At 69.5% G+C, this 22,219-nt stretch overlaps 1 protein-coding gene across 4 annotated transcripts; it reads right to left on the bottom strand.

The window, feature by feature from the left end:
• Window positions 1-1,019: 1,019 nt before the first annotated feature.
• On the bottom strand, window positions 1,020-22,173 carry PPP2R1A (protein phosphatase 2 scaffold subunit Aalpha). 4 transcript variants are annotated; one of them, XM_064504479.1, is made up of 15 exons: window positions 22,021-22,172; window positions 20,495-20,585; window positions 19,460-19,560; window positions 17,546-17,778; window positions 16,639-16,786; window positions 15,437-15,592; window positions 13,696-13,810; window positions 13,030-13,100; window positions 11,523-11,657; window positions 9,784-9,957; window positions 6,531-6,591; window positions 5,270-5,424; window positions 3,973-4,115; window positions 2,810-2,901; window positions 1,020-1,496 (listed from the first exon to the last, which is right to left on the bottom strand). In XM_064504479.1, exons 1-15 carry the CDS (start codon window positions 22,096-22,098, stop codon window positions 1,480-1,482), a joined length of 1,770 nt encoding a protein of 589 aa, XP_064360549.1. In that variant the 5' UTR covers window positions 22,099-22,172; the 3' UTR covers window positions 1,020-1,479. The 4 variants fall into 4 exon arrangements, with proteins under 4 accessions (XP_064360549.1, XP_064360552.1, XP_064360550.1 ...); XM_064504482.1 differs by lacking the exons at window positions 20,495-20,585; window positions 22,021-22,172 and adding an exon at window positions 20,395-20,448; XM_064504480.1 differs by lacking the exons at window positions 1,020-1,496; window positions 2,810-2,901; window positions 3,973-4,115; window positions 5,270-5,424 and adding an exon at window positions 5,432-5,581 and having other exon boundaries at window positions 22,021-22,173.
• Window positions 22,174-22,219: the final 46 nt, after the last annotated feature.

Raw genomic sequence — 22,219 nt, forward strand, 5'->3', positions numbered from 1 at the left:
GGCCCCCAGCTCGGTGTGGGTCACCACGGCCCCCAGCCCCACGGCGGCGGCTGCCAGCGCCCGGCGCGACGCCCGCGACGCCGCCGCCACCAGCCCCTGCCGCCGGCCCAGGGCCCCCAGGGCTTCGCGGGGGCCCCGCCGTGGGGACACACGCCCGGGACACGCACACGCCTGCGTCACGGGACCCGCACACGCCTGCGCCATGGGGCCTGCGCACGGGACACGCGTGGGTCACGCGCACGGGACACGCACACGCCTGCGCCATGGGGCCTGCGCACGGGACACGCGTGGGTCACGCGCCCGGGACACGCACACGCCTGCGCCATGGGGCCTGCGCATGGGACACGCGTGGGTCACGCGCACGGGACACGCACACGCCTGCGCCATGGGGCCTGCGCACGGGACACGTGTGGGTCACGCGCACGGGACCCGCACACGGGACCTGCACACGTGTCCCACACACGCCTGCGCCACCATGCCTGCACACGGGATCGTGCACACGGGTCACACACACAGGACACGCACACAGGACCTGCACACGGGAACGGCACACGGGCCACGCACACGCCTGCGCCACCCCGCCTGCACATGGGGGACACGCGTGGGTCACGCACACGGGTCACGCACACGAGACACGCACACGGGTCCCGGACACGGGTCCCACACATGGATCTTGCACACGTGTCCCGCACACACCTTGGACACGGCTCCGACACGGGTCCTGCACACGCCTGGACACGGCTCCCGCACACGCCTGGACACGGCTCCGACACGGCTCCCGCACACGGCTCCCGCACACGCCTGGACACGGCTCCGACACGGCTCCGGGGCCCCACGGCCGGTGCCGGGAGCCGCCCAGTGAGTCACTGGGACGGGCCAAACTGGGGACACTGGGACCGGCCCCCCCCCCCCGGGCACCCAGCGGGGAACCGTGACTCACCCGGACGCCTGGGCCCCTTCACCCCGGCCCAGACGCCTGGGCCCCTCCCCTCCCCCCCCCCCAGGAACGAGGCAGCCGAAACGGTCGAGAGTTTTTATTAACCGCGAAAGTCGCCGGGTTTGGTAACGCCGGGGGGACGCGGGGACACGGCGGGGACACGGGGACACGGGGGACACGGGGACACGGGGGGACACGGGGACGTCACCCCGCGGCGGGTGTCACCGGCGTTGGGGACGTCGTGGTGGGTGTCACCGGCACCGGAGCCATCGTGACGGGTGTCACCGGCGTTGGGGACGTCACCGGCGTTGGGGACATTGCGGCGGGTGTCACCGGCACCGGAGCCATTGTGACGGGTGTTACCGGCGTTGGGGACATTGCGGTGGGTGTCACCGGCACCGGAGCCATTGTGACGAGTGTCACCAGTGCTGGGGACATCGTGACGGGTGTCACCGGCGTTGGGGACGTCGCGGCGGGCGTCACCGGTCGCATGCGGGGGGGGCGGGGCGGGGCCCTCGGGGGCCGTCAGTGGCTCCTCGGTGTCAGGCCAGTGCCAGCACTGCGGGGACGGGGGACACGTGTGAGTGGGGGACGTCCCTGTCACATGTGTCATGTCCCCATGTCCCCCCATGTCCCCCATGTCCCTCATGTCCCCCCATGTCCCCCATGTCCCTCCATGTCCCTCATGTCCCTCCATGTCCCCCATGTCCCTCATGTCCCCCATGTCCCTCCATGTCCCTCCATGTCCCCCCATGTCCCCCATGTCCCTCCATGTCCCCCCATGTCCCCCATGTCCCCCCATGTCCCCCCATGTCCCTCCATGTCCCCCATGTCCCTCCATGTCCCTCCATGTCCCCCCATGTCCCCCCATGTCCCCCATGTCCCTCCATGTCCCCCATGTCCCTCCATGTCCCCCCATGTCCCCCATGTCCCTCCATGTCCCCCCATGTCCCCCCATGTCCCTCCATGTCCCCCATATCCCTCCATGTCCCTCCATGTCCCTCCATGTCCCCCCATGTCCCCCATGTCCCTCCATGTCCCCCATATCCCTCCATGTCCCTCCATGTCCCTCCATGTCCCCCCATGTCCCTCCATGTCCCTCCATGTCCCCCCATGTCCCCCATGTCCCCCCATGTCCCCCATGTCCCCCATGTCCCTCCATGTCCCCCATATCCCTCCATGTCCCTCCATGTCCCCCATGTCCCTCCATGTTCCTCCATGTCCCCCCATATCCCCCATATCCCTCCATGTCCCTCCATGTCCCTCATGTCCCTCCATGTCCCCCATGTCCCTCCATGTCCCCCCATGTCCCCCATGTCCCTCCATGTCCCCCATGTCCCCCCATGTCCCCCATGTCCCTCCATGTCCCCCCATGTCCCCCATGTCCCTCCATGTCCCCCATGTCCCCCCATGTCCCCCATGTCCCTCCATGTCCCCCCATGTCCCTCCATGTCCCTCCATGTCCCCCCATATCCCCCATATCCCTCCATGTCCCTCCATGTCCCTCATGTCCCTCCATGTCCCCCATGTCCCCCATGTCCCCCATATCCCCCATATCCCTCCATGTCCCCCCATGTCCCCCCATGTCCCCCCATGTCCCTCCATGTCCCCCCATGTCCCTCCATGTCCCCCATGTGCCCCCATGTCCCCCCCGTGTCCCCCCCCGTGTCCCCCATGTCCCCCATGTCCCCCCCGTGTCCCCTGTGTCCCCCCATGTCCCCCATGTCCCTCCATGTCCCTCCATGTCCCTCCATGTCCCCCCCGTGTCCCCCATGTCCCTCCATGTCCCCCATGTCCCTCCATGTCCCCCCTGTCCCCCCCATGTCCCCCCTGTCCCCCCCGTGTCCCCGTGTCCCCCCCGTGTCCCCTCACCGCTCAGGGCCTCCTGGGCAAAGTACTTGACGTCGACGTCTTGGTCCTGGGTGAGTTTCTCCAGCACCGGCTTCACCTCGGCCTGCAGCGTGCTGCGACACGCGTGTGACACAGGTGACACGTGTGCGGGGACACGCGTGTGACAGAGGTGACACACGTGTGCAGGGACGTCACGCGTGTGACGGAGGTGACATGCGTGGGGGGACGTGTGTGCGCTGGGGACACGCATGCATGGGGACGTCATGCGTGTGCGGGGAGGTGACACGTGTGGGGGGGATGTGCGTGTGCGGGGGGACACGTCTGTGCTGGGGACACGCATGCGCAGGGATGTCATACATGTGACGGGGGATGCATGTGTGCTGGGGACACGTGACAGGGAGGAGGCGACATGTCTGGCCAGGGACATGTGTGGGGGACATGTGTGATGGGGGACATGAGACGTGTCAGGCAACATGCATGATGGGGACACACGTGACGGGGATGCGACGTGCGACAGGGACACGTGTGATGGAGGACACGTGGGGGGACATGCCTGAAAGAGGGACACACTTGCACAGGGGACACGTGATGTATGATGGGGGACACACTTGCACAGGGGACACATGTGACGTGATGGGGGACACACGCAGGGGACGTGTGACACGTGATGGGGGACACACGCAGGGGACGTGTGTGACACGCATGACAGGGGACACACTTGCGCAGGGGACACGTGTGGCATGCATGACGGGGGACACACTTGCACAGGGGACACATGTGACACATGACGGGGGACACACTTGCGCAGGGGACACGTGTGACACGCGTGATGGGGACACGCATGTGCAGGGGACACGTGTGACACGCGTGATGGGGGACACACTTGTGCAGGGGACACGTGTGACACGTGTGATGGGGGAGACGCGCAGGGGATACATGTGACATGCATGACAGGGGACACACTCGCGCAGGGAACACATGTGATGCGTGACAGGGGACACACACGTGCCGGGGACACGCGTGCCGGCGACGCGACCTGTGATGGGGACCCGCGTGACGGAGGACACGACGCGCGCGGCAGGGGAGACGCCTACGTGCGGGGAGACGCGCGGCGGGGCGGCACACGCGTGTCGGGGGGCGGCACACGCGTGTCGGGGGGGGCACACGCGTGTCGGGGGCGGCACCTGCCGTCGAGGATGGGCCCGATGCGCTGCAGCGACTTGGCCACGTTGAAGCGCACGTTGGCCACGGCGTCGGCCGCCATGCGCAGCACCGTCGGCAGCATCTGCTTCGTGGTGATCTCCTGCCCGCACACCTCCGACAGCACCTGCCGCGGCGGGCCCAGGCGTCCGGGGGGGGCCCAGGCGTCCGGGGGAGGGGCTCAGGCGTCCGGGGGGGCCCAGGCGTCCGGGGGGGGACCCAGGCGTCCGGGAAGGGGCCCAGGCGTCCGGGGGGACCCAGGGGGATGGGGGGGCCCAGGCGTCCGGGGGGGGCCCAGGTGTCCGGGGGGACCCAGGGGGATGGGGGGGCCCAGGCGTCCGGGGGGACCCAGGCGTCCGGGGGGACCCAGGCGTCCGGGAGGGGCTCAGGCATCCGGGGGAGGGGCCCAGGCGTCCGGGGGGGGCCCAGGCGTCCGGGAAGGGGCCCAGGCGTCCGGGGGGGCCTGCACAACCCCCACCCCCAAGGGGCCCAGGCGTCCGGGAGGGGCCCAGGCGTCCGGGGGAGGGGCCCAGGCGTCTGGGGGGGGCCCAGGCGTCCGGGAAGGGGCCCAGGCGTCCGGGAAGGGACCCAGGTGTCCGGGGGGGGCCCAGGAGTCCAGGAAGGGCCCAGGCGTCCGGGAGGGGGACCCAGGCGTCCCCGGAAGGACCCAGGTGTCCGGGAGGGGCCCAGGCGTCCGGGAGGGGCCCAGGCGTCCCCAGAAGGGCCCAGGCATCCCCAGAAGGGCCCAGGCGTCCCCGGAAGGGCCCCGGCATCCCCGGAAGGGCCCAGGTGTCCAGGAGGGACCCAGGCATCCCCGGAAGGGCCCAGGCGTCCCCAGAAGGGCCCAGGCGTCCCTGGAAGGGCCCAGGCGTCCCCGGAAGGGCTCAGGCGTCCCCCGGAAGGGCCCCAGCGTCCAGGAGGGGCCCAGGCGTCCGGGAGGGGGCCCAGGCGTCCCCAGAAGGGCCCAGGCGTCCGGGAGGGGCCCCGGCGTCTGGGGGAGGGGCTCAGGTGTTTGGGGGGTGCCCAGGCGTCCCCATGGGTCCCCAGTGTCCCCAAGGGGCCCAGGCGTCCCCAGAAGGGCCCCGGCATCCCCGGAAGGGCCCAGGCGTGCGGGGGGGGCCCAGGCGTCCGGGGGAGGCCCAGGCGTCCGGGAGGGACCCAGGCGTCCGGGAGGGACCCAGGTGTCCCCAGAAGGGCCCCGGCATCCCCGGAAGGGCCCAGGCGTGCGGGAGGGGCCCAGGCGTCCCCGGAAGGGCCCCGGCGTCCGGGGGGGCGGCTCACGTTGATGCAGAAGAGCGTGGTCATGCGGTGCAGGTAGTTGGGGTCGGCCGCCATCGCCAGCACCTTGGGGACGATGGCGCCCTGCGCCCAGTCGCGCCCAAACTTCTCCACCAGCTTCCGCAGGTTGCTGGTCGCCGCCTCCCGGATGGCGTACACTGCCCCAGTATCACCAGTATCACCAGTTACCGCCTCCCAGTAACCCCCCCGGGACCCCCCCGGGGCCTCCCAGTGCCCCCCCAGGGCTCCCCAGTGCTCCCAGTGCCCCCAGCGACTTCCGCAGGTTGCTGGTCGCCGCCTCCCGGATGGCGTACACTGCCCAGTATCACCAGTATCACCAGTAACGCCCTCCCAGTAACCCCCCCGGGACCCCCCCGGGGCCTCCCAGTGCCCCCCCAGGGCTCCCCAGTGCTCCCAGTGCCCCCAGTAGCTTCCGTAGGTTGCTGGTCGCCACCTCCCGGATGGCGTACACTGCCCAGTATCACCAGTATCAACAGTAACGCCCTCCCAGTAACCCCCCTGGGACCCCCCCGGGGCCTCCCAGTGCCCCCCCAGGGCTCCCCAGTGCTCCCAGTGCTCCCAGTGCCCCCAGCGGCTTCCACAGGTTGCTGGTTGCCACCTCCCGGATGGCGTACACTGCCCCAGTATCACCAGTATCACCAGTATCACCAGTTACCACCTCCCAGTAACACCAGGGACCCCCCTGGGATCCCCCTGGGGCCTCCCAGTGCCCCCAGCGGCTTCCACAGGTTGCTGGTCGCCACCTCCCGGATGGCGTACACTGCCCCAGTATCACCAGTATCACCAGTTACCGCCTCCCAGTAACCCCCCCGGGACCCCCCCGGGGCCTCCCAGGGCTCCCCACTGCTCCCAGTCACCCCCCAGTGCTCCCAGTGCCCCCAGCGGCTTCCGCAGTTGCTGGTTGCTGCCTCCCGGATGGCGTACACTGCCCAGTAACACCAGTAACACACCAGTTACACCAATAACACCACTAACACCATCCCAGGGACCCCCCCGGGCCCCCCCAGACCCCCCCAGTGCTCCCAGTCACCCCAGGGACCTCCCAGTATGACCAGTAACCACCCAGAACCCCCCCAAGGGAGCTCCCAGTGCAACCAGTAACCACCCCGGGGACCTCCCAGTGGGACCAGTAACCCCCCCGGGGAGCTCCCAGTGGGACCAGCCCGGCCCCGGGGAGCTCCCAGTGCTCCCAGTACATCCCAGTCCGTCCCAGTGCGCCCCGGGGCCCCGGCGCCCGGCTCACCGTGGTCGACCAGCCAGGCCATGCAGAGCGAGTTGAGCTTCTCGTCGAAGAACTCGACGCCCTGCAAAGACCCCGACCAGTATCAACCAGTATGGACCAGTACAGAGCACTAAGAACCAGTACAGACCAGTATGAAGCAGTATAGACTAGTATGGGCCAGTACGGAACAGTATGGACCAGTACGGACCAGCAGACCCCAGCGCTGCCTCCTGGACCCTCCCCAGTGCTCCCAGTCCATCCCAGTTTGTCCCAGTTGGTCCCAGTACTCACCAGCTACCCAGCGAGCAAAGTCAGGGACTCAGCGTTGCCCCCCAGTCTGTCCCAGTTCATCCCAGTTCATCCCAGTACTCACCAGCAGCCCCATGAGCAGAGGCAGGCACTTAGCACTGCCTCCCAGTCCAACCCAGCACCTCCCAGTCCGTCCCAGTGACCCCTGGGCAGTTCCCAGTGCCTCCCAGTGCCTCCCAGTGCCCCCTGGGCGGTTCCCAGTGCCTCCCAGTGGCTCCCAGTCTGTCCCAGTGCTCACCAGCTGCCCGGCGAGCAGCGGCATGTACTCGATGATGGCCAGGCGCACCCGCCCCTTGGCCTCCCCCAGTGCTCCCAGTGCCTCCCAGTGCCTCCCAGTGCCTCCCAGTGCCCCCTGGGCGGTTCCCAGTGGCTCCCAGTGGCTCCCAGTCTGTCCCAGTGCTCACCAGCTGCCCGGCGAGCAGCGGCATGTACTCGATGATGGCCAGGCGCACCCGCCCCTTGGCCTCCCCCACTGCTCCCAGTGCCTCCCAGTGCCTCCCAGTGCCTCCCAGTGCCCCCTGGGTGGTTCCCAGTGCCTCCCAGTGCCTCCCAGTTGCTCCCAGTTGCTCCCAGTGCTCACCAGCTGCCCGGCGAGCAGCGGCATGTACTCGATGATGGCCAGGCGCACCCGCCCCTTGGCCTCCCCCACTGCTCCCAGTGCCTCCCAGTCCATCCCAGTGCCTCCCAGTGTCTCCCAGGCGGTTCCCAGTGGTTCCCAGTGCCTCCCAGTGGCTCCCAGTGTGTCCCAGTGCTCACCAGCTGCCCGGCGAGCAGCGGCATGTACTCGATGATGGCCAGGCGCACCCGCCCCTTGGCCTCCCCCACTGCTCCCAGTGCCTCCCAGTCCATCCCAGTGCACCCTGGGCGGTTCCCAGTGCCTCCCAGTGCCTCCCAGTGCCTCCCAGTTGCTCCCAGTCTGTCCCAGTGCTCACCAGCTGCCCGGCGAGCAGCGGCATGTACTCGATGATGGCCAGGCGCACCCGCCCCTTGGCCTCCCCCACTGCTCCCAGTGCCTCCCAGTCCATCCCAGTGCACCCTGGGCGGTTCCCAGTGCCTCCCAGTGCCTCCCAGTGCCTCCCAGTGCCTCCCAGTGTGTCCCAGTGCTCACCAGCTGCCCGGCGAGCAGCGGCATGTACTCGATGATGGCCAGGCGCACCCGCCCCTTGGCCTCCCCCACTGCTCCCAGTGCCTCCCAGTCCATCCCAGTGCACCCTGGGCGGTTCCCAGTGCCTCCCAGTGCCTCCCAGTTGCTCCCAGTCTGTCCCAGTGCTCACCAGCTGCCCGGCGAGCAGCGGCATGTACTCGATGATGGCCAGGCGCACCCGCCCCTTGGCCTCCCCCAGTGCTCCCAGTGCCTCCCAGTCCATCCCAGTGCACCCTGGGCGGTTCCCAGTGCCTCCCAGTCTGTCCCAGTGCCTCCCAGTGCTCACCAGCTGCCCGGCGAGCAGCGGCATGTACTCGATGATGGCCAGGCGCACCCGCCCCTTGGCCTCCCCCAGTGCTCCCAGTGCCTCCCAGTCCATCCCAGTGCCTCCCAGTGCCCCCTGGGTGGTTCCCAGTGCCTCCCAGTGCCTCCCAGTTGCTCCCAGTTGCTCCCAGTGCTCACCAGCTGCCCGGCGAGCAGCGGCATGTACTCGATGATGGCCAGGCGCACCCGCCCCTTGGCCTCCCCCAGTGCTCCCAGTGCCTCCCAGTCCATCCCAGTCCCTCCCAGTGTCTCCCAGGCGGTTCCCAGTGGTTCCCAGTGCCTCCCAGTTGCTCCCAGTGCCTCCCAGTGCTCACCAGCTGCCCGGCGAGCAGCGGCATGTACTCGATGATGGCCAGGCGCACCCGCCCCTTGGCCTCCCCCAGTGCTCCCAGTGCCTCCCAGTCCATCCCAGTCCCTCCCAGTGCCCCCTGGGCGGTTCCCAGTGGTTCCCAGTGCCTCCCAGTGCCTCCCAGTGTGTCCCAGTGCTCACCAGCTGCCCGGCGAGCAGCGGCATGTACTCGATGATGGCCAGGCGCACCCGCCCCTTGGCCTCCCCCACTGCTCCCAGTGCCTCCCAGTCCATCCCAGTGCCTCCCAGTGTCTCCCAGGCGGTTCCCAGTGGTTCCCAGTGCCTCCCAGTTGCTCCCAGTCTGTCCCAGTGCTCACCAGCTGCCCGGCGAGCAGCGGCATGTACTCGATGATGGCCAGGCGCACCCGCCCCTTGGCCTCCCCCACTGCTCCCAGTGCCCCCTGGGCGGTTCCCAGTGCCTCCCAGTGCCTCCCAGTTGCTCCCAGTGTGTCCCAGTGCTCACCAGCTGCCCGGCGAGCAGCGGCATGTACTCGATGATGGCCAGGCGCACCCGCCCCTTGGCCTCCCCCAGTGCTCCCAGTGCCTCCCAGTCCATCCCAGTGCCTCCCAGTGCCTCCCAGGCGGTTCCCAGTGCCTCCCAGTCTGTCCCAGTGTGTCCCAGTGCTCACCAGCTGCCCGGCGAGCAGCGGCATGTACTCGATGATGGCCAGGCGCACCCGCCCCTTGGCCTCCCCCAGTGCTCCCAGTGCCTCCCAGTCCATCCCAGTGCCTCCCAGTGCCTCCCAGGCGGTTCCCAGTGCCTCCCAGTCTGTCCCAGTGTGTCCCAGTGCTCACCAGCTGCCCGGCGAGCAGCGGCATGTACTCGATGATGGCCAGGCGCACCCGCCCCTTGGCCTCCCCCAGTGCTCCCAGTGCCTCCCAGTCCATCCCAGTGCCTCCCAGTGCCTCCCAGGCGGTTCCCAGTGCCTCCCAGTCTGTCCCAGTGTGTCCCAGTGCTCACCAGCTGCCCGGCGAGCAGCGGCATGTACTCGATGATGGCCAGGCGCACCCGCCCCTTGGCCTCCCCCAGTGCTCCCAGTGCCTCCCAGTGCATCCCAGTGCCTCCCAGTGCCCCCTGGGCGGTTCCCAGTGCCTCCCAGGCGGTTCCCAGTGCCTCCCAGTTGCTCCCAGTGCCTCCCAGTGCTCACCAGCTGCCCGGCGAGCAGCGGCATGTACTCGATGATGGCCAGGCGCACCCGCCACTTCGCGTCCTCCGCCAGCTCCACGATGGCCGGCAGCAGCGACTGCGAGAGCTGCCGGATGCCGATGACCTCGTTGACGCAGTCCAGGTTGGAGATGATGTTCAGCCGCACCTCCGGGCACTGCGGGCACAGCACACGCGTGTGAACACGCCTGGAACACGCGTGTCACGGCTGCTCCGGGCGCGGCGGGCCGCGGGACACGCGTGGGAGGGGACACGGGACACACGGGGCGGTGCAGCTTGGAGGTGATGTTCAGCCGCACCTCCGGGCACTGCGCGACACGGAGAGAACACGCGTGTTAACATGCGTGAAACACGCGTGTCACGGCACCTCCGGCCACTGCGGGGGGAGGACACGGGTTAACATGCTTGAAACACGCGTGTCACAGCACCTCCGGGCACTGTGGGGACATGGGACACGGGTTAACATACGTGAAACATGTGTCACAGCACCTCCGGGCACTGCACGACACAGAACACGGGTTAACATACGTGAAACACGCGTGTCACGGCAGCTCCAGGCACTGCATGTCACGGAACACGGGTTAACATGCGTGTGTGTCACGGGACACGTGTGTCAGAGCACCTCCGGGCACTGCGTGGGGATGGGGGGGACACGTGTGTGAGGGGACACGGGACACACAGGACACACGTACACACGTCACAGCACCTCCAGGCACTGCAGGGACACGGAACACGGGACACGGGTTAACACACGTGAAACACGCGTGTCACAGCACCTCCGGGCACTGCGCGGGGGACAACACGCGTGTCAGGGGACATGGGACACATGGGAGATGTGTCACAGCACCTTTGGGCACTGCATGACAGGGGACATGTGTTAACATACATGAAACACGTGTGTCACAGCACCTCCGGGCACTGCGCGGGGGACAACACGCGTGTCAGGGGACACGGGACACATGGGAAATGTGTCACAGCACCTTTGGGCACTGCGTGGCAGGGGACATGCGTTAACATACATGAAACACGTGTGTCACAGCACCTCCGGGCACTGCAAGGGGACAACATACGTGTGAGGGGACACAAGACAACAAACGTGCAAGGGGACACGCGTGTCACAGCACCTCCGGGCACTGCAGGCCACAAACGTGTCACCACACACGTATGTGACCTGTGACGGCACGTGAGGCCCCGTGACACCCTGTGACGACGTGTGACGTCCCGTGACGAGGCGTGACGCCCCGTGACACGCGTGTGACCCACCTCGTCCTTGCGCTGGGCGAGGAAGAGGGGCAGCAGGTGCCCCATGACGCCCCGTACTGACCCGTGAGGCCCCGCGACGCCCCGTGACGAGGCGTGACGAGGCGTGACGAGGCGTGACGAGGCGTGGTGACACGTGACCCGCGTGTGACGCACCTCGTCCTTGAGCTGGGCGAGGAAGAGGGGCAGCAGGTGCCCCGCGACGCCCCGTACTGACCCGCGAGGCCCCGCGAGGCCCCGTGACGAGGCATGACAAGGCGTGACGAGGCGTGACGAGGCGTGGTGACACATGACATGCGTGTGACGCACCTCGTCCTTGAGCTGGGCGAGGAAGAGGGGCAGCAGGTGCCCCGCGACGCCCCGTACTGACCCGTGAGGCCCTGCGACGCCCCGTGACGAGGCATGACAAGGCGTGACGAGGCGTGACGAGGCGTGGTGACACGTGACCCGCGCGTGACGCACCTCGTCCTTGAGCTGGGCGAGGAAGAGGGGCAGCAGGTGCTCCACGGTGTTGTCCTTGCCCAGGATGGGCGACAGCCCCATGATGACGGAGGCCAGCGCCGACTTCACGTGCTGGTTGGCGTCCGACACCAGCTCCTGCGTCGTGTCACCCCGTGTCACCCCGTGTCACCCCGCGCCGGGGGGGACGTGTGTCCTCGGGGTGTCCCCCTGCCCCAGGGTGTCCCCAGGGTGTCCCCAAGGTGTCCCCGGGGTGTCCCCCCACCCCAGGGTGTCCCCAGGGTGTCCCCAGTGTCCCCACGGTGTCCCCAGGGTGTCCCCGGGGTGTCCCCTGGGTGTCCCTACAGTGTCCCCAGGGTGTCCCCCCACCGCAGGGTGTCCCTACAGTGTCCCCAGGGTGTTCCCAGAGTGTCACCCCGCCCCAGGGTGTCCCTACAGTGTCCCCAGGGTGTTCCCAGGGTGTCCCCCCGCCCCAGGTGTCCCTAGTGTGTCCGTACAGTGTCCCCAGGGTGTCCCCAGGGTGTCCCCCCACCCCAGGGTGTCCCTACAGTGTCCCCGGGGTGTCCCCCTGTCCCAGGGTGTCCCCTGGGTGTCCTTAGGGTGTCCCCAGGGTGTCACCCCCACCCCAAGGTGTCCCTACAGTGTCCCCAGGGTGTCCCCAGGGTGTCCCCCCACCCCAGGTTGTCCCTACAGTGTCCCCAGGGTGTCCCCCCATCCCAAGGTGTCCCTACAGTGTCCCCGGGGTGTCCCCCTGTCCCAGGGTGTCCCCTGGGTGTCCCCAGGGTGTCCTTAGGGTGTCCCCAGGGTGTCACCCCCACCCCAAGGTGTCCCTACAGTGTCCCCAGGGTGTCCCCAGGGTGTCCCCCTGTCCCGGGGTGTCCCCTGGGTGTCCCTACAGTGTCCCCAGGGTGTCCCCCCACCCCAGGGTGTTCCCACAGTGTCCCCAGGGTGTCCCCGGGGTGTCCCCCTGTCCCGGGGTGTCCCCTGGGTGTCCCCAGGGTGTCCTTAGGGTGTCCCCAGGGTGTCACCCCCACCCCAGGGTGTCACCCCCACCCCAGGGTGTCTCCACAGTGTCCCCAGGGTGTCCCCCTGTCCCAGGGTGTCCCCTGGGTGTCCTTAGGGTGTCCCCAGGGTGTCACCCCCACCCCAGGGTGTCTCCACAGTGTCCCCAGGGTGTCCCCGGGGTGTCCCCCCACCCCAGGTGTCCCCAGGGTGTCCCCCCACCCCAGGGTGTCCCTACAGTGTCCCCGGGGTGTCCCCCTGTCCCAGGGTGTCCCCTGGGTGTCCCCAGGGTGTCCTTAGGGTGTCCCCAGGGTGTCACCCCCACCCCAGGGTGTCCCCAGATGTCCCCACGTCCCCCCCCCCTGCACCCCCACCTTGATGCAGGGCAGGATCTGGCCCATGATGACGCCCCGGGGGGTCCCCAGGGTGTCCCCCCCACCCCACGGTGTCCCCACGGTGTCCCTGCACCCCCCCCCCGAGTGTCCCCATGTCCCCACGGTGTCCCCACCTTGATGCAGGGCAGGATCTGGCCCATGATGACGCCCTCGCGGCAGTCGGGCGACAGGTTCTCGCAGAACTCTGGGGGCGACAGGACGCGTCACGACGGGGGGGGGGGACAGCGGGGACACGGGGGGGGGGGACACCGGGGCCCCCTCTGACCCGTCCCCCCGGCCCTGGGGGCCCAGGCGTCCGGGCGGTGGCCCCAGGGAGGGGCCCAGGTGTCCAGGTGCCCCCTAAAAGGGGCCCAGGCATCCGGGAGACCCCTGGGAACAGGACCCAGGCGTCCGGGTGCCCCCCAAAAGGGGCCCAGGCATCCGGGTGACCCCCAAAAGGGGCCCAGGCGTCCGGGTGGCCCCCAGGGAGGGGCCCAGGCGTCCAGGGGTGCCCCAGGGAGGGGCCCAGGCGTCCGAGTGCCCCCCAAAAGGGGCCCAGGCGTCTGGGTGCCACCCAAAAGGGGCCCAGGCGTCCAGGTGCCCTCTATAAGGGGCCCAGGCGTCCGGGTGCCCCCCAAAAGGGGCCCAGACATCCGGGCGGCCCCCGGGACAGAGCCCAGGAGTCCGGGCGGCCCCTACGAGGGGCCCAGGCGCCCGGGGGGGGCACCGCGGCGGGGGCCGGGGCGTGCGGGGGCGTGCGGGGGGGGCGCCCAGGCGAGGGGCCCAGGCGTCCGGCTCACCTTTGACCTTGTGGGAGGCGGCGGCGCGCACCTCGGCCTCGCAGTCCTTCATGAGGTTCTGGAAGGCCGGGACCAGGTCCGTCTTGGTGATCTCGGGGCCCACGGCCCGCTGCAGCTGCGGGGGGGGCACGCGGGGGTCACCCGGGGGGTCAGGGGTCGCGCAGGGGGTCAGGGGTCGCGTGGGGGGGAGCGCGGGGGGTCAGGGGTCGCGTGGGGGGTCAGGGGTCATGTGGGGGGTCCCCCGGGGGGGTCGGGGGTCGCACGAGGGGTCACTCGGGGGTCACACGTGGGGACAGGGAGTCAGGCAGGGGGCATGTGGGGTCACACGGGGGTCAGGGGTCGCATGGGGGTCACTCAGGGGTCACTCAGGGGGTCAGGGGTCACACAGAGGTCACAGGGAGTCACTTGCGGGTCACATGTGGGCACAGGGGGTCATGCAGGGCTCACATGGGGTCATGCGGGGGTCACACAGGGATCAGGGGTCACAGGGGGTCACTCAGGGGGTCAGGGGTCACACATGGGTCACAGGGAGTCACTCAGGGGTCACTCAGGGGTCCAGGGGTCACACAGGGGTCGCAGGAGGTCACACAAGGGTCATACAGGGGGTCAGGGGTCCCAGGGGGTCACACAGGGGATCAGGGGTCACACAGGGGTCCCAGGGGGGTCACTTGGGGGTCACATGGGGGGTCAGGAGTCACTCGGGGGTCACAGGAGGGTCAGGAGTCACTCAGGGGTCACACGGGGTCACACAGGGGGCACTCAGGGGTCACACAGGGGTCGCTCAGGGGTCACACGGGAGGTCAGGGGTCACATGGGGGTCACAGAGATCACAGAGGGGGTCAGGGGTCACTCAGGGGCCACAGGGAGTCACTCAGGGGTCACCAGGTGGCAGGTGGGGGTCACACGGGGGTCACACAGGGGGTCAGGGGTCACGCAGGGGCCACAGGGGGTCACTCAGGGGCCACACAGGGGGTCAGGGGTCACACAGGGGCCACAGGGGGTCACACAGGGGTCACCAGGGGCCACAGGGGGTCACATGGGGGGCACTCAGGGGTCACACAGGGGTCAGGGGTCACACAGGGGCCACAGGGGGTCACACAGGGGTCACCAGGGGACACATGGGGTCACTCAGGGGCCACACAGGGGGTCAGGGGTCACACAGGGGTCACATGGGGGCACTCAGGGGACACAGGGGGTCACTTGGGGACACCAGGGGACACAGGGGACACACAGGGGCCACACAGGGGGTCAGGGGTCACACAGGGGCCACAGGGGGGTCACAGAGGGCTCAGGAGCCACGCTGGGGCGGGGGGGTCGGCCACGCGTGTGCAGCCACGTCCCGCGTGTCCCGCGTCCCCCACGTGTCCCGCGTCCCCCGCGTGTCCCGCGTCCCCCCCGCGTGTCCCATGTCCCCCCTGCGTGTCCCGCATCCCCCATGTGTCCCGCGTCCCCCAAGTGTCCCGCGTCCCCCCCGCGTGTCCCATGTCCCCCCCGCGTGTCCCGCGTCCCCCCCGCGTGTCCCATGTCCCCCCCACGTGTCCCGCATCCCCCCCGCGTGTCCCATGTCCCCCCTGCATGTCCCGCGTCCCCCACGTGTCCCGCGTCCCCCCCGCGTGTCCCGCGTCCCCCACGTGTCCCGCGTCCCCCCCGCGTGTCCCGCGTCCCCCATGTGTCCCGCGTCCCCCCCGCGTGTCCCATGTCCCCCCCGCGTGCCCCCCGCGTGCCCCCCGGGGGCCCCCACCTCGGTGAACTTGTCGGCCACCATGTAGCGCACGCGCCACGACTTGTCCTCGGCGGCCTGCCGCAGCGTGGGCATCACCAGCGCCTCCAGCTCCTCCGGCGGCAGCAGCTGCGCGATGTTCACGCACGCCTCCACCGCCAGCAGCCGCACCGAGTCCTGCGCCCGCCCCCGTCAGGGCCCCGGCGTCCGGGGGCAGCGCCCCCGGGGGCCCAGGCGTCCGGAGAGCCACCCCCGAGGGGCCCAGGCGTCCGGGGAGCCACCCCGAGGGGCCCAAGGGGTCCAAGAACCCACCCCCGAGGGGCCCAGGCGTCCAGGGAGCCGCTCCCACAGGCCTCCGGCATCCGGGATCCCACCCCCGAGGGGCCCAGGCGTCCGGGAACCCACCCCCAGGGGCCCAGGCAGCTGGGGAGCCGCTCCTGAGGGGCCCAGGCGTCCGGGGAGCTGCCCCCAAGGGGCCCAAGGGGTCCAAGAACCCACCCCCGAGGGGCCCAGGCGTCCGGGAACCCACCCCCGAGGGGCCCAGGGGTCCAGGGAGCCACCCCCGAGGGGCCCAGGCGTCCGGAAACCCACCCCCGAGGGGCCCAGGCAGCTGGGGAGCCAGTCCTGAGGGGCCCAGGCATCCGGGAGCAGCGCCCCCAGGGGCCCAGGCGTCCGGGAACCCACCCCCGAGGGGCCCAGGTGTCCGGGGAGCCGCCCCCAAGGGGTCCCAGGCATCCGGGAACCCACCCCTGAGGGGCCCAGGCGTCCGGGGAGCCACCTCCAGGGGCCCAGGCGTCCGGGAGGGGCCCAGGTGTCCAGGGAAGGGACCCAGGTGTCTGGGGGGGACCCAGGCATCTGTGGGGGGGTTGACGCAAGGGGTCCCGGTGTCTGGGAGGGACCCAGGGGTCCGGGAGGGGCCCAGGTGTCCGAGAGGGGCCCAGGTGCCCAGGGAGGGGCCCAGGTGTCCGGGAGGAGCCCTGGCATCCGGGGAGGGACCCAGGCGTCCGGGAGGGACCCAGGCATCCGGGGGGGGGGTTGGCGCAAGGGGTCCCGGTGTCTGGGAGGGACCCAGGCGTCCAGGAGGGACTCAGGCATCCGGGAAGACCCCCGGCACGCAGGGGGTTGGCGTGAGGGGCCCTGGCATCCGGGAGGGACCCCGGCGTCCGGGAGGGACCCAGGCGCCCGGGCGGGTTGGCGCGAGGGGCCCCGGCGTCCGGGCGCACCTGCTCGTCGGAGGCCAGGTTGGAGAACATGGGGATGATCTCGCTCTTGACGTGCTCCAGCTCCAGCACCTTGGCGAACTCGCCCAGCTTGGAGGCGGCCGCGCGGCGCACCATGGGCGTGTCGTCCGAGCAGAGGTTCCGGAAGTACCTGCCGTCACGTGACACGCGTGGGGACGTGGGACACGCGTGGGGACGTGGGACACGCGTGGGGACAGGGATGGGGACAGGGACACGGAGGTGGCATCACCAGAGGGACCTTGGGGCCACCAGGGAGGGACCTTGGGGCCACCAGGGAGGCCCTTGGGGCCACCATGACTCACTCGGAGCCACCAAGACTGGCTCAGTGACATTTGGGGACAGTTGGGGACAGTTGGGGACACCAGGGGACACTCCTTGGTCTCAGCGGTGCCAGATCCATGGGGAACAAGGGCCTTGGGGCCACCTTGGTGTCACCAGGAGGGACCTTGGGGCCACCACGGCTCACTCAGAGCCACCAAGCCTGTCTTGGGGACACGTGGGGACACCAGGGGACACCAGGGGACACTCCTCGGTCTCAGTGGTACCAGATCCACAGGGAACAAGGGCCTCGGGGCCACCTTGGCGTCACCAGGAGGGACCTTGGGGCCACCACGACTCACTTGGAGCCACCAAGACTGGCTTGGGGACACGTGGGGACACTTGGGGACAGTTGGGGACAGTTGGGGACACCAGGGGCCACCGGGGAACACTTGGGGACACTCCTTGGTCCCAGTGGTGCCAGATCCATGGGGAACAAGGGCCTCGGGGCCACCTTGGCGTCACCAGGAGGGACCTTGGGGCCACCGGGGAGGACTTTGGGGCCACCACGGCTCACTCAGGCCCCCCTGGGGACACTCGGGGACGCGTGGGGACACTGGGGGACACTCACTGGCGCAGCTCGGCCTTGACGGGGCTGGAGACGCGGGGGTAGCAGACGCTGAAGAGGCCGCAGGCGGAGGTGCGCGACGTGAACCAGTCGCCGCCCGCCAGGCGCTTCACCAGCGGCACGAAGTGGCCCTCGAGGTCGGCGGGCGAGTGCTCGTGCGAGACGGCCCGCAGCGACTCCACCGCCTTGTCCCGCACCACCGTCTCCTCCACCGTCGCCAGGCTCTCCAGCGGCGGCTGACACAGGCGCAACACGTCACCCGGGAACAGGCGGAGCGGCCCCGGACCGCCCCCGGACCCCCAGGCCTCCCGGAGGGCCCCAAAACGCCGCTAAAGGGCCCCAAAACCCGCCCTGGGCACCCCGTGCCATCGCCAGGTTCTACAGTGGGGGCTGTAACAGGCGGAAAACGTCACCCGGGAACAGGCGGAGCGGCCCCGGAACCGCCCCCGTATCCACACGCCTCCCAGAGGGACCCAAAACGTCGACAAAGGGCCCCAAAACCCGCCCTGGGCGCCCTGCGCCGTCGCCAGGCTCTGCAGTGCGGGCTGCAACAGGCGGACGGCGTCACCCGGGAACAGGCGGAGCGGCCCGGAACCGCTCCTGTACCCCCAGGCCTCCCAGAGGGACCCAAAATGTCACTAAAGGGCCCCAAAACCCACCCTGGGCACCCCGTGCCATCGCCAGGTTCTGCAGCGGGGGCTGTAACAGGCGGACGACGTCACCCGGAAACACCCGGAGCGGCCTGAAACTGCCCCCGTACTCCCACAGCTCCCAGAGGGACCCAAAACGTCGACAAAGGGCCCCAAAACCCGCCCTGGGCGCCCTGCGCTGTCGCCAGGCTCTGCAGTGGGGGCTGCAACAGGCGGACGGCGTCACCCGGGAACAGGCGGAGCGGCCCCGGACCGCCCCCGTACCCACAGGCCTCCCGGAGGGACCCAAAACGTCGCTAAAGGGCCCCAAAACCCGCCCTGGGCACCCTGCACCGTCGCCAGGCTCTGCAGTGGGGGCTGCAACAGGCGGACGGCGTCACCCGGGAACAGGCGGAGCGGCCTGGAACCGCTCCTGTACCCCCAGGCCTCCCGGAGGGACCCAAAATGTCACTAAAGGGCCCCAAAACCCGCCCTGGGTGCCCTGCACCGTCGCCAGGCTCTGCAGTGGGGGCTGCAACAGGCGGACGGCGTCACCCGGAAACACCCGGAGCGGCCCCGGACCGCCCCCGTATCCACACGCCTCCCGGAGGGACCCAAAACGCCGCTAAAGGGCCCCAAAACCCGCCCTGGGCGCCCTGCGCCGTCGCCAGGCTCTGCAGTGCGGGCTGCAACAGGCGGACGGCGTCACCCGGAAACACCCGGAACAGCCTGAAACTGCCCCCGTACTCCCACAGCTCCCAGAGGGACCCAAAACGTCGACAAAGGGCCCCAAAACCCGCCCTGGGCGCCCTGCGCTGCCGCCAGGCTCTGCAGTGGGGGCTGCAACAGGCGGACGGCGTCACCCGGAAACACCCGCAACACCCCAAAACTGTACCCAGGGCACCCTGATATCCTGATGCCTCCCTGAGGACCCCAAAATGCCGCTAAAGTGCCCCAAAATCAGCCCCAGGCACCCCGTGCCAGTGTCCGGCTCTGCAGCGGTGGCTGCAACAGGCGGAAAATGTCACCTGGAAACACCCGGAACACCCCAAAACCACCCCCAGGCACTCCAATACCCCCCAGGCACCCAAACGACTCCTAAAGGGACCCAAAACGCCGCTAAAGTGCCCCAAAATCCACCCCAGGCACCCCGTGCCGGCGTCAAGCTCTGCAGCGGGGACCGCAACAGGCGGAAAACGTCACCCGGAAACCCCCGCAGTGCCCGCAAGCCCCCAGCCGCCCCCGCGACACCCCAGCCGGGCAGGAGGGGCCCCGGCGTCCGGCTCACCAGGAGGCAGTGGACGAACTCGGGGCCGCCCACGAGGGCGGTGAAGGTGCCCAGCTGCTCCGCCAGCGCCAGCAGCACCTCGTCCTCATCGTAGATGGTGTCTGCGGGAGACAGGCGGCGCCGTCAGTCGCGCGCAACACCCGGCAACGCCCCCCCGACAGCCAGCAACACCCCCGACACCCGGCAATTGTCCCCGCTGCTGTCAATCATCCTGATGCTTGTCAGTCACCCCGACACCCTGCAACCGTCCCTGACACCCGCCCAACACCCGCCAATGACCTCCAACACCCGCCAATCACCCCATAGCTGTCAATCACCCCATGCCTGTCAATCATCCCAATGCCTGCCTGTCAATCGTCCTCACACCTGCCGATTGTCCCCACGGCTGTCAATCATCCTGATGCTTGTCAATCACCCTGACACCTGCCAATCACCCCTGCAGCTGTCAATCGTCCCTGACACCCGCCCAACACCCGCCAATCATCTCCAACACCTGCCAATCACCCCATAGCTGTCAATCACCCCAAAGCCTGTCAATCATCCCCAACGCTTGCCTGTCAATCACCCACACAGCTGTCAATCACCCTCACACCCATCAATCGCCCTCACACCTGCCAATTGTCCCCATGGCTGTCAATCATCCTGATGCTTGTCAATCATCCTGACACCTGTCAATCACCCCCGCAGCTGTCAATCGTCCCTGACACCCGCCCAGCAGCCGCCAATCACGTTCACTCCTGTCAATCATCCCTCAGCTGTCAATAATTCTCACACCTGTCAATCACTTGTCAGCTGTCAATCACCTGTCAGCTGTCAATCACCCTGACACCTGCCAATCATCCCTGCACCTGCCCGTTGCCACCCCCATCATGTCCCCTGTCCCCCCCCTGTGTCCCCTGTCCCCCCCCCGTGTCCCCCCTGTGTCCCCCCCGTACCGGTGAGGAAGGGCAGGAGCTCGCTGCGGGTGTGCGTCCCCCGTCCCCCCCCCGTGTCCCCTGTCCCCCCCCCCGTGTCCCCCCCGTGTCCCCCCCGTACCGGTGAGGAAGGGCAGGAGCTCGCTGCGGGTCCGCTCCACGCCCAGCGCCAGCGCGATGGTCGACAGCTTCTTGATGCTGTTGAGACGCAGCTGCGACATGGGGGGGGGGGTGAAACACGGGCCGGGGGGGGCAGATCATCCCCCCCCCGGGGCAAATCACCCCCCCCGGGGCAAATAACCTCCCCTCTGGTGTCAATCACACCCCTCTGAGGGGAATCACACACCCCCCCGGGGCAAATCGCACCCCCCTGAGGGGAACTGCACCCCCCTGAGGGGCAAATCACACCCCTCTGAGGCAAATCACCCCCCCGCGGGGGAATCAACCCCCCCCAGGGCAAATAGCCCCTCCCTGGGGCAAATCACACCCCTCTGAGGTGAATCACACCCGCACACACACACCTGGGGGGCAAATCACACTGTTGTGAGGTGAATCACACCCCCCCGGGGCAGATCACACCCCTCTGAGGTGAATCCCCCCCCCCGGGGCAAATCACACCCCTCTGAGGTGAATCACACCCGCACACACACACCTGGGGGGCAAATCACACTGTTGTGAGGTGAATCACACCCCCCCGGGGCAGATCACACCCCTCTGAGGTAAATCCCCCCCCCCGGGGCAAATCACACCCCTCTGAGGTGAATCACACCCGCACACACACACCTGGGGGGCAAATCACACTGTTGTGAGGTGAATCACACCCCCCCGGGGCAGATCACACCCCTCTGAGGTAAATCCCCCCCCCCGGGGCAGATCACACCCCTCTGAGGGGAATCACACCCGCACACACACACCCGGGGGGCAAATCACACTGTTGTGAGGTGAATCACACCCCCCCGGGGCAGATCACACCCCTCTGAGGGGAATCACACCCCTCGCCCGGCTGCCCTTGGCCCCGCCCCTCGCGCACGGAGAGCCGCGATTGGCTGTCCCGGGCCCTGCCCCCACGTGGTCTACCCCGGGGCGGGAGCGGGGCGCCCCCCATGGCAGGGGAGCCGGCTGGAAGGCGCCGCCCGATTGGTCGCGCCCTCCTCCCCCCAGGAATCGCCTGTCACCGGCTCTCTGATTGGCTGCCGGCGTGAGGAAGCGGCCAATCAGGCGGCGCTCCCCACCCCATCCGCAGGGGGAGCCCCGGGAACAGGGGCGCTCCTTAGCCCCGCCCCCCCAAGGGTGGGCCAATCAGGGAGCAGCGGGGGCAGGGCTCCGCGGGAATGAATGGGAGCCCCCCGCCAGCCAATCAGAGCCCTCCTCTTATCACCGCCGCAGCGGGGTGTGGGGGGGAAGATTCCACGCTAAAACGCCCCCCCCCATTGGGCCCCCCCTTCCCGCCAGACGGCGGCAGCGGCCAATCAGGGGCCCCCTCTCAGCCCGCGGCGCTTCCACACGGCCGCCGCCGCCGCCGCCGCCGCCGCCGCCGCCGCGCGGGAGGGGGGGCAGCGCGGCGGCCAATGGCGGGGGGCGGCTCAGGGCGGCGGCGCCGAGCGGCGGCTGAGAGCGCGGCGCCGATTGGCCGCGGCCCGCCGGTACCTGCACGTCCTCGTTGCGCAGCTCGTCGATGAGGACGGCGATGGGGTAGAGCGAGTCATCGCCGTCCGCCGCCGCCATCTTGGCTGCCGCTCCGACACTGAGGAGGCGCACGGGGCCGCCCCCGCCGCTCGCGCAGGGACGCCGCCGCGCTCATTGGCCGCCGCCCGGCCTCGGCCCGCCCCCTCCGCCCGCGGCGGAC

This window comes from Dromaius novaehollandiae, unplaced genomic scaffold, assembly GCF_036370855.1.
Source record: "Dromaius novaehollandiae isolate bDroNov1 unplaced genomic scaffold, bDroNov1.hap1 HAP1_SCAFFOLD_111, whole genome shotgun sequence".
NCBI classification, from domain to species: Eukaryota; Metazoa; Chordata; class Aves; order Casuariiformes; family Dromaiidae; genus Dromaius; species Dromaius novaehollandiae.

What these genes read in the sequence shown, in the direction of transcription:
- PPP2R1A (XM_064504479.1), bottom strand. Translation starts at nt 22,098, where the DNA reads ATGGCGGCGGCGGACGGCGATGACTCGCTCTACCCCATCGCCGTCCTC. An exon ending in CGCCTCCCACAAGGTCAAAG is followed by an intron (nt 13,101 to 13,695) that starts GTGAGCCGGACG and finishes TGTCGCCCCCAG; the next exon opens with AGTTCTGCGAGAACCTGTCG. An exon ending in TCGCCCAGCTCAAGGACGAG is followed by an intron (nt 9,958 to 11,522) that starts GTGCGTCACGCG and finishes CTGTGCCCGCAG; the next exon opens with TGCCCGGAGGTGCGGCTGAA.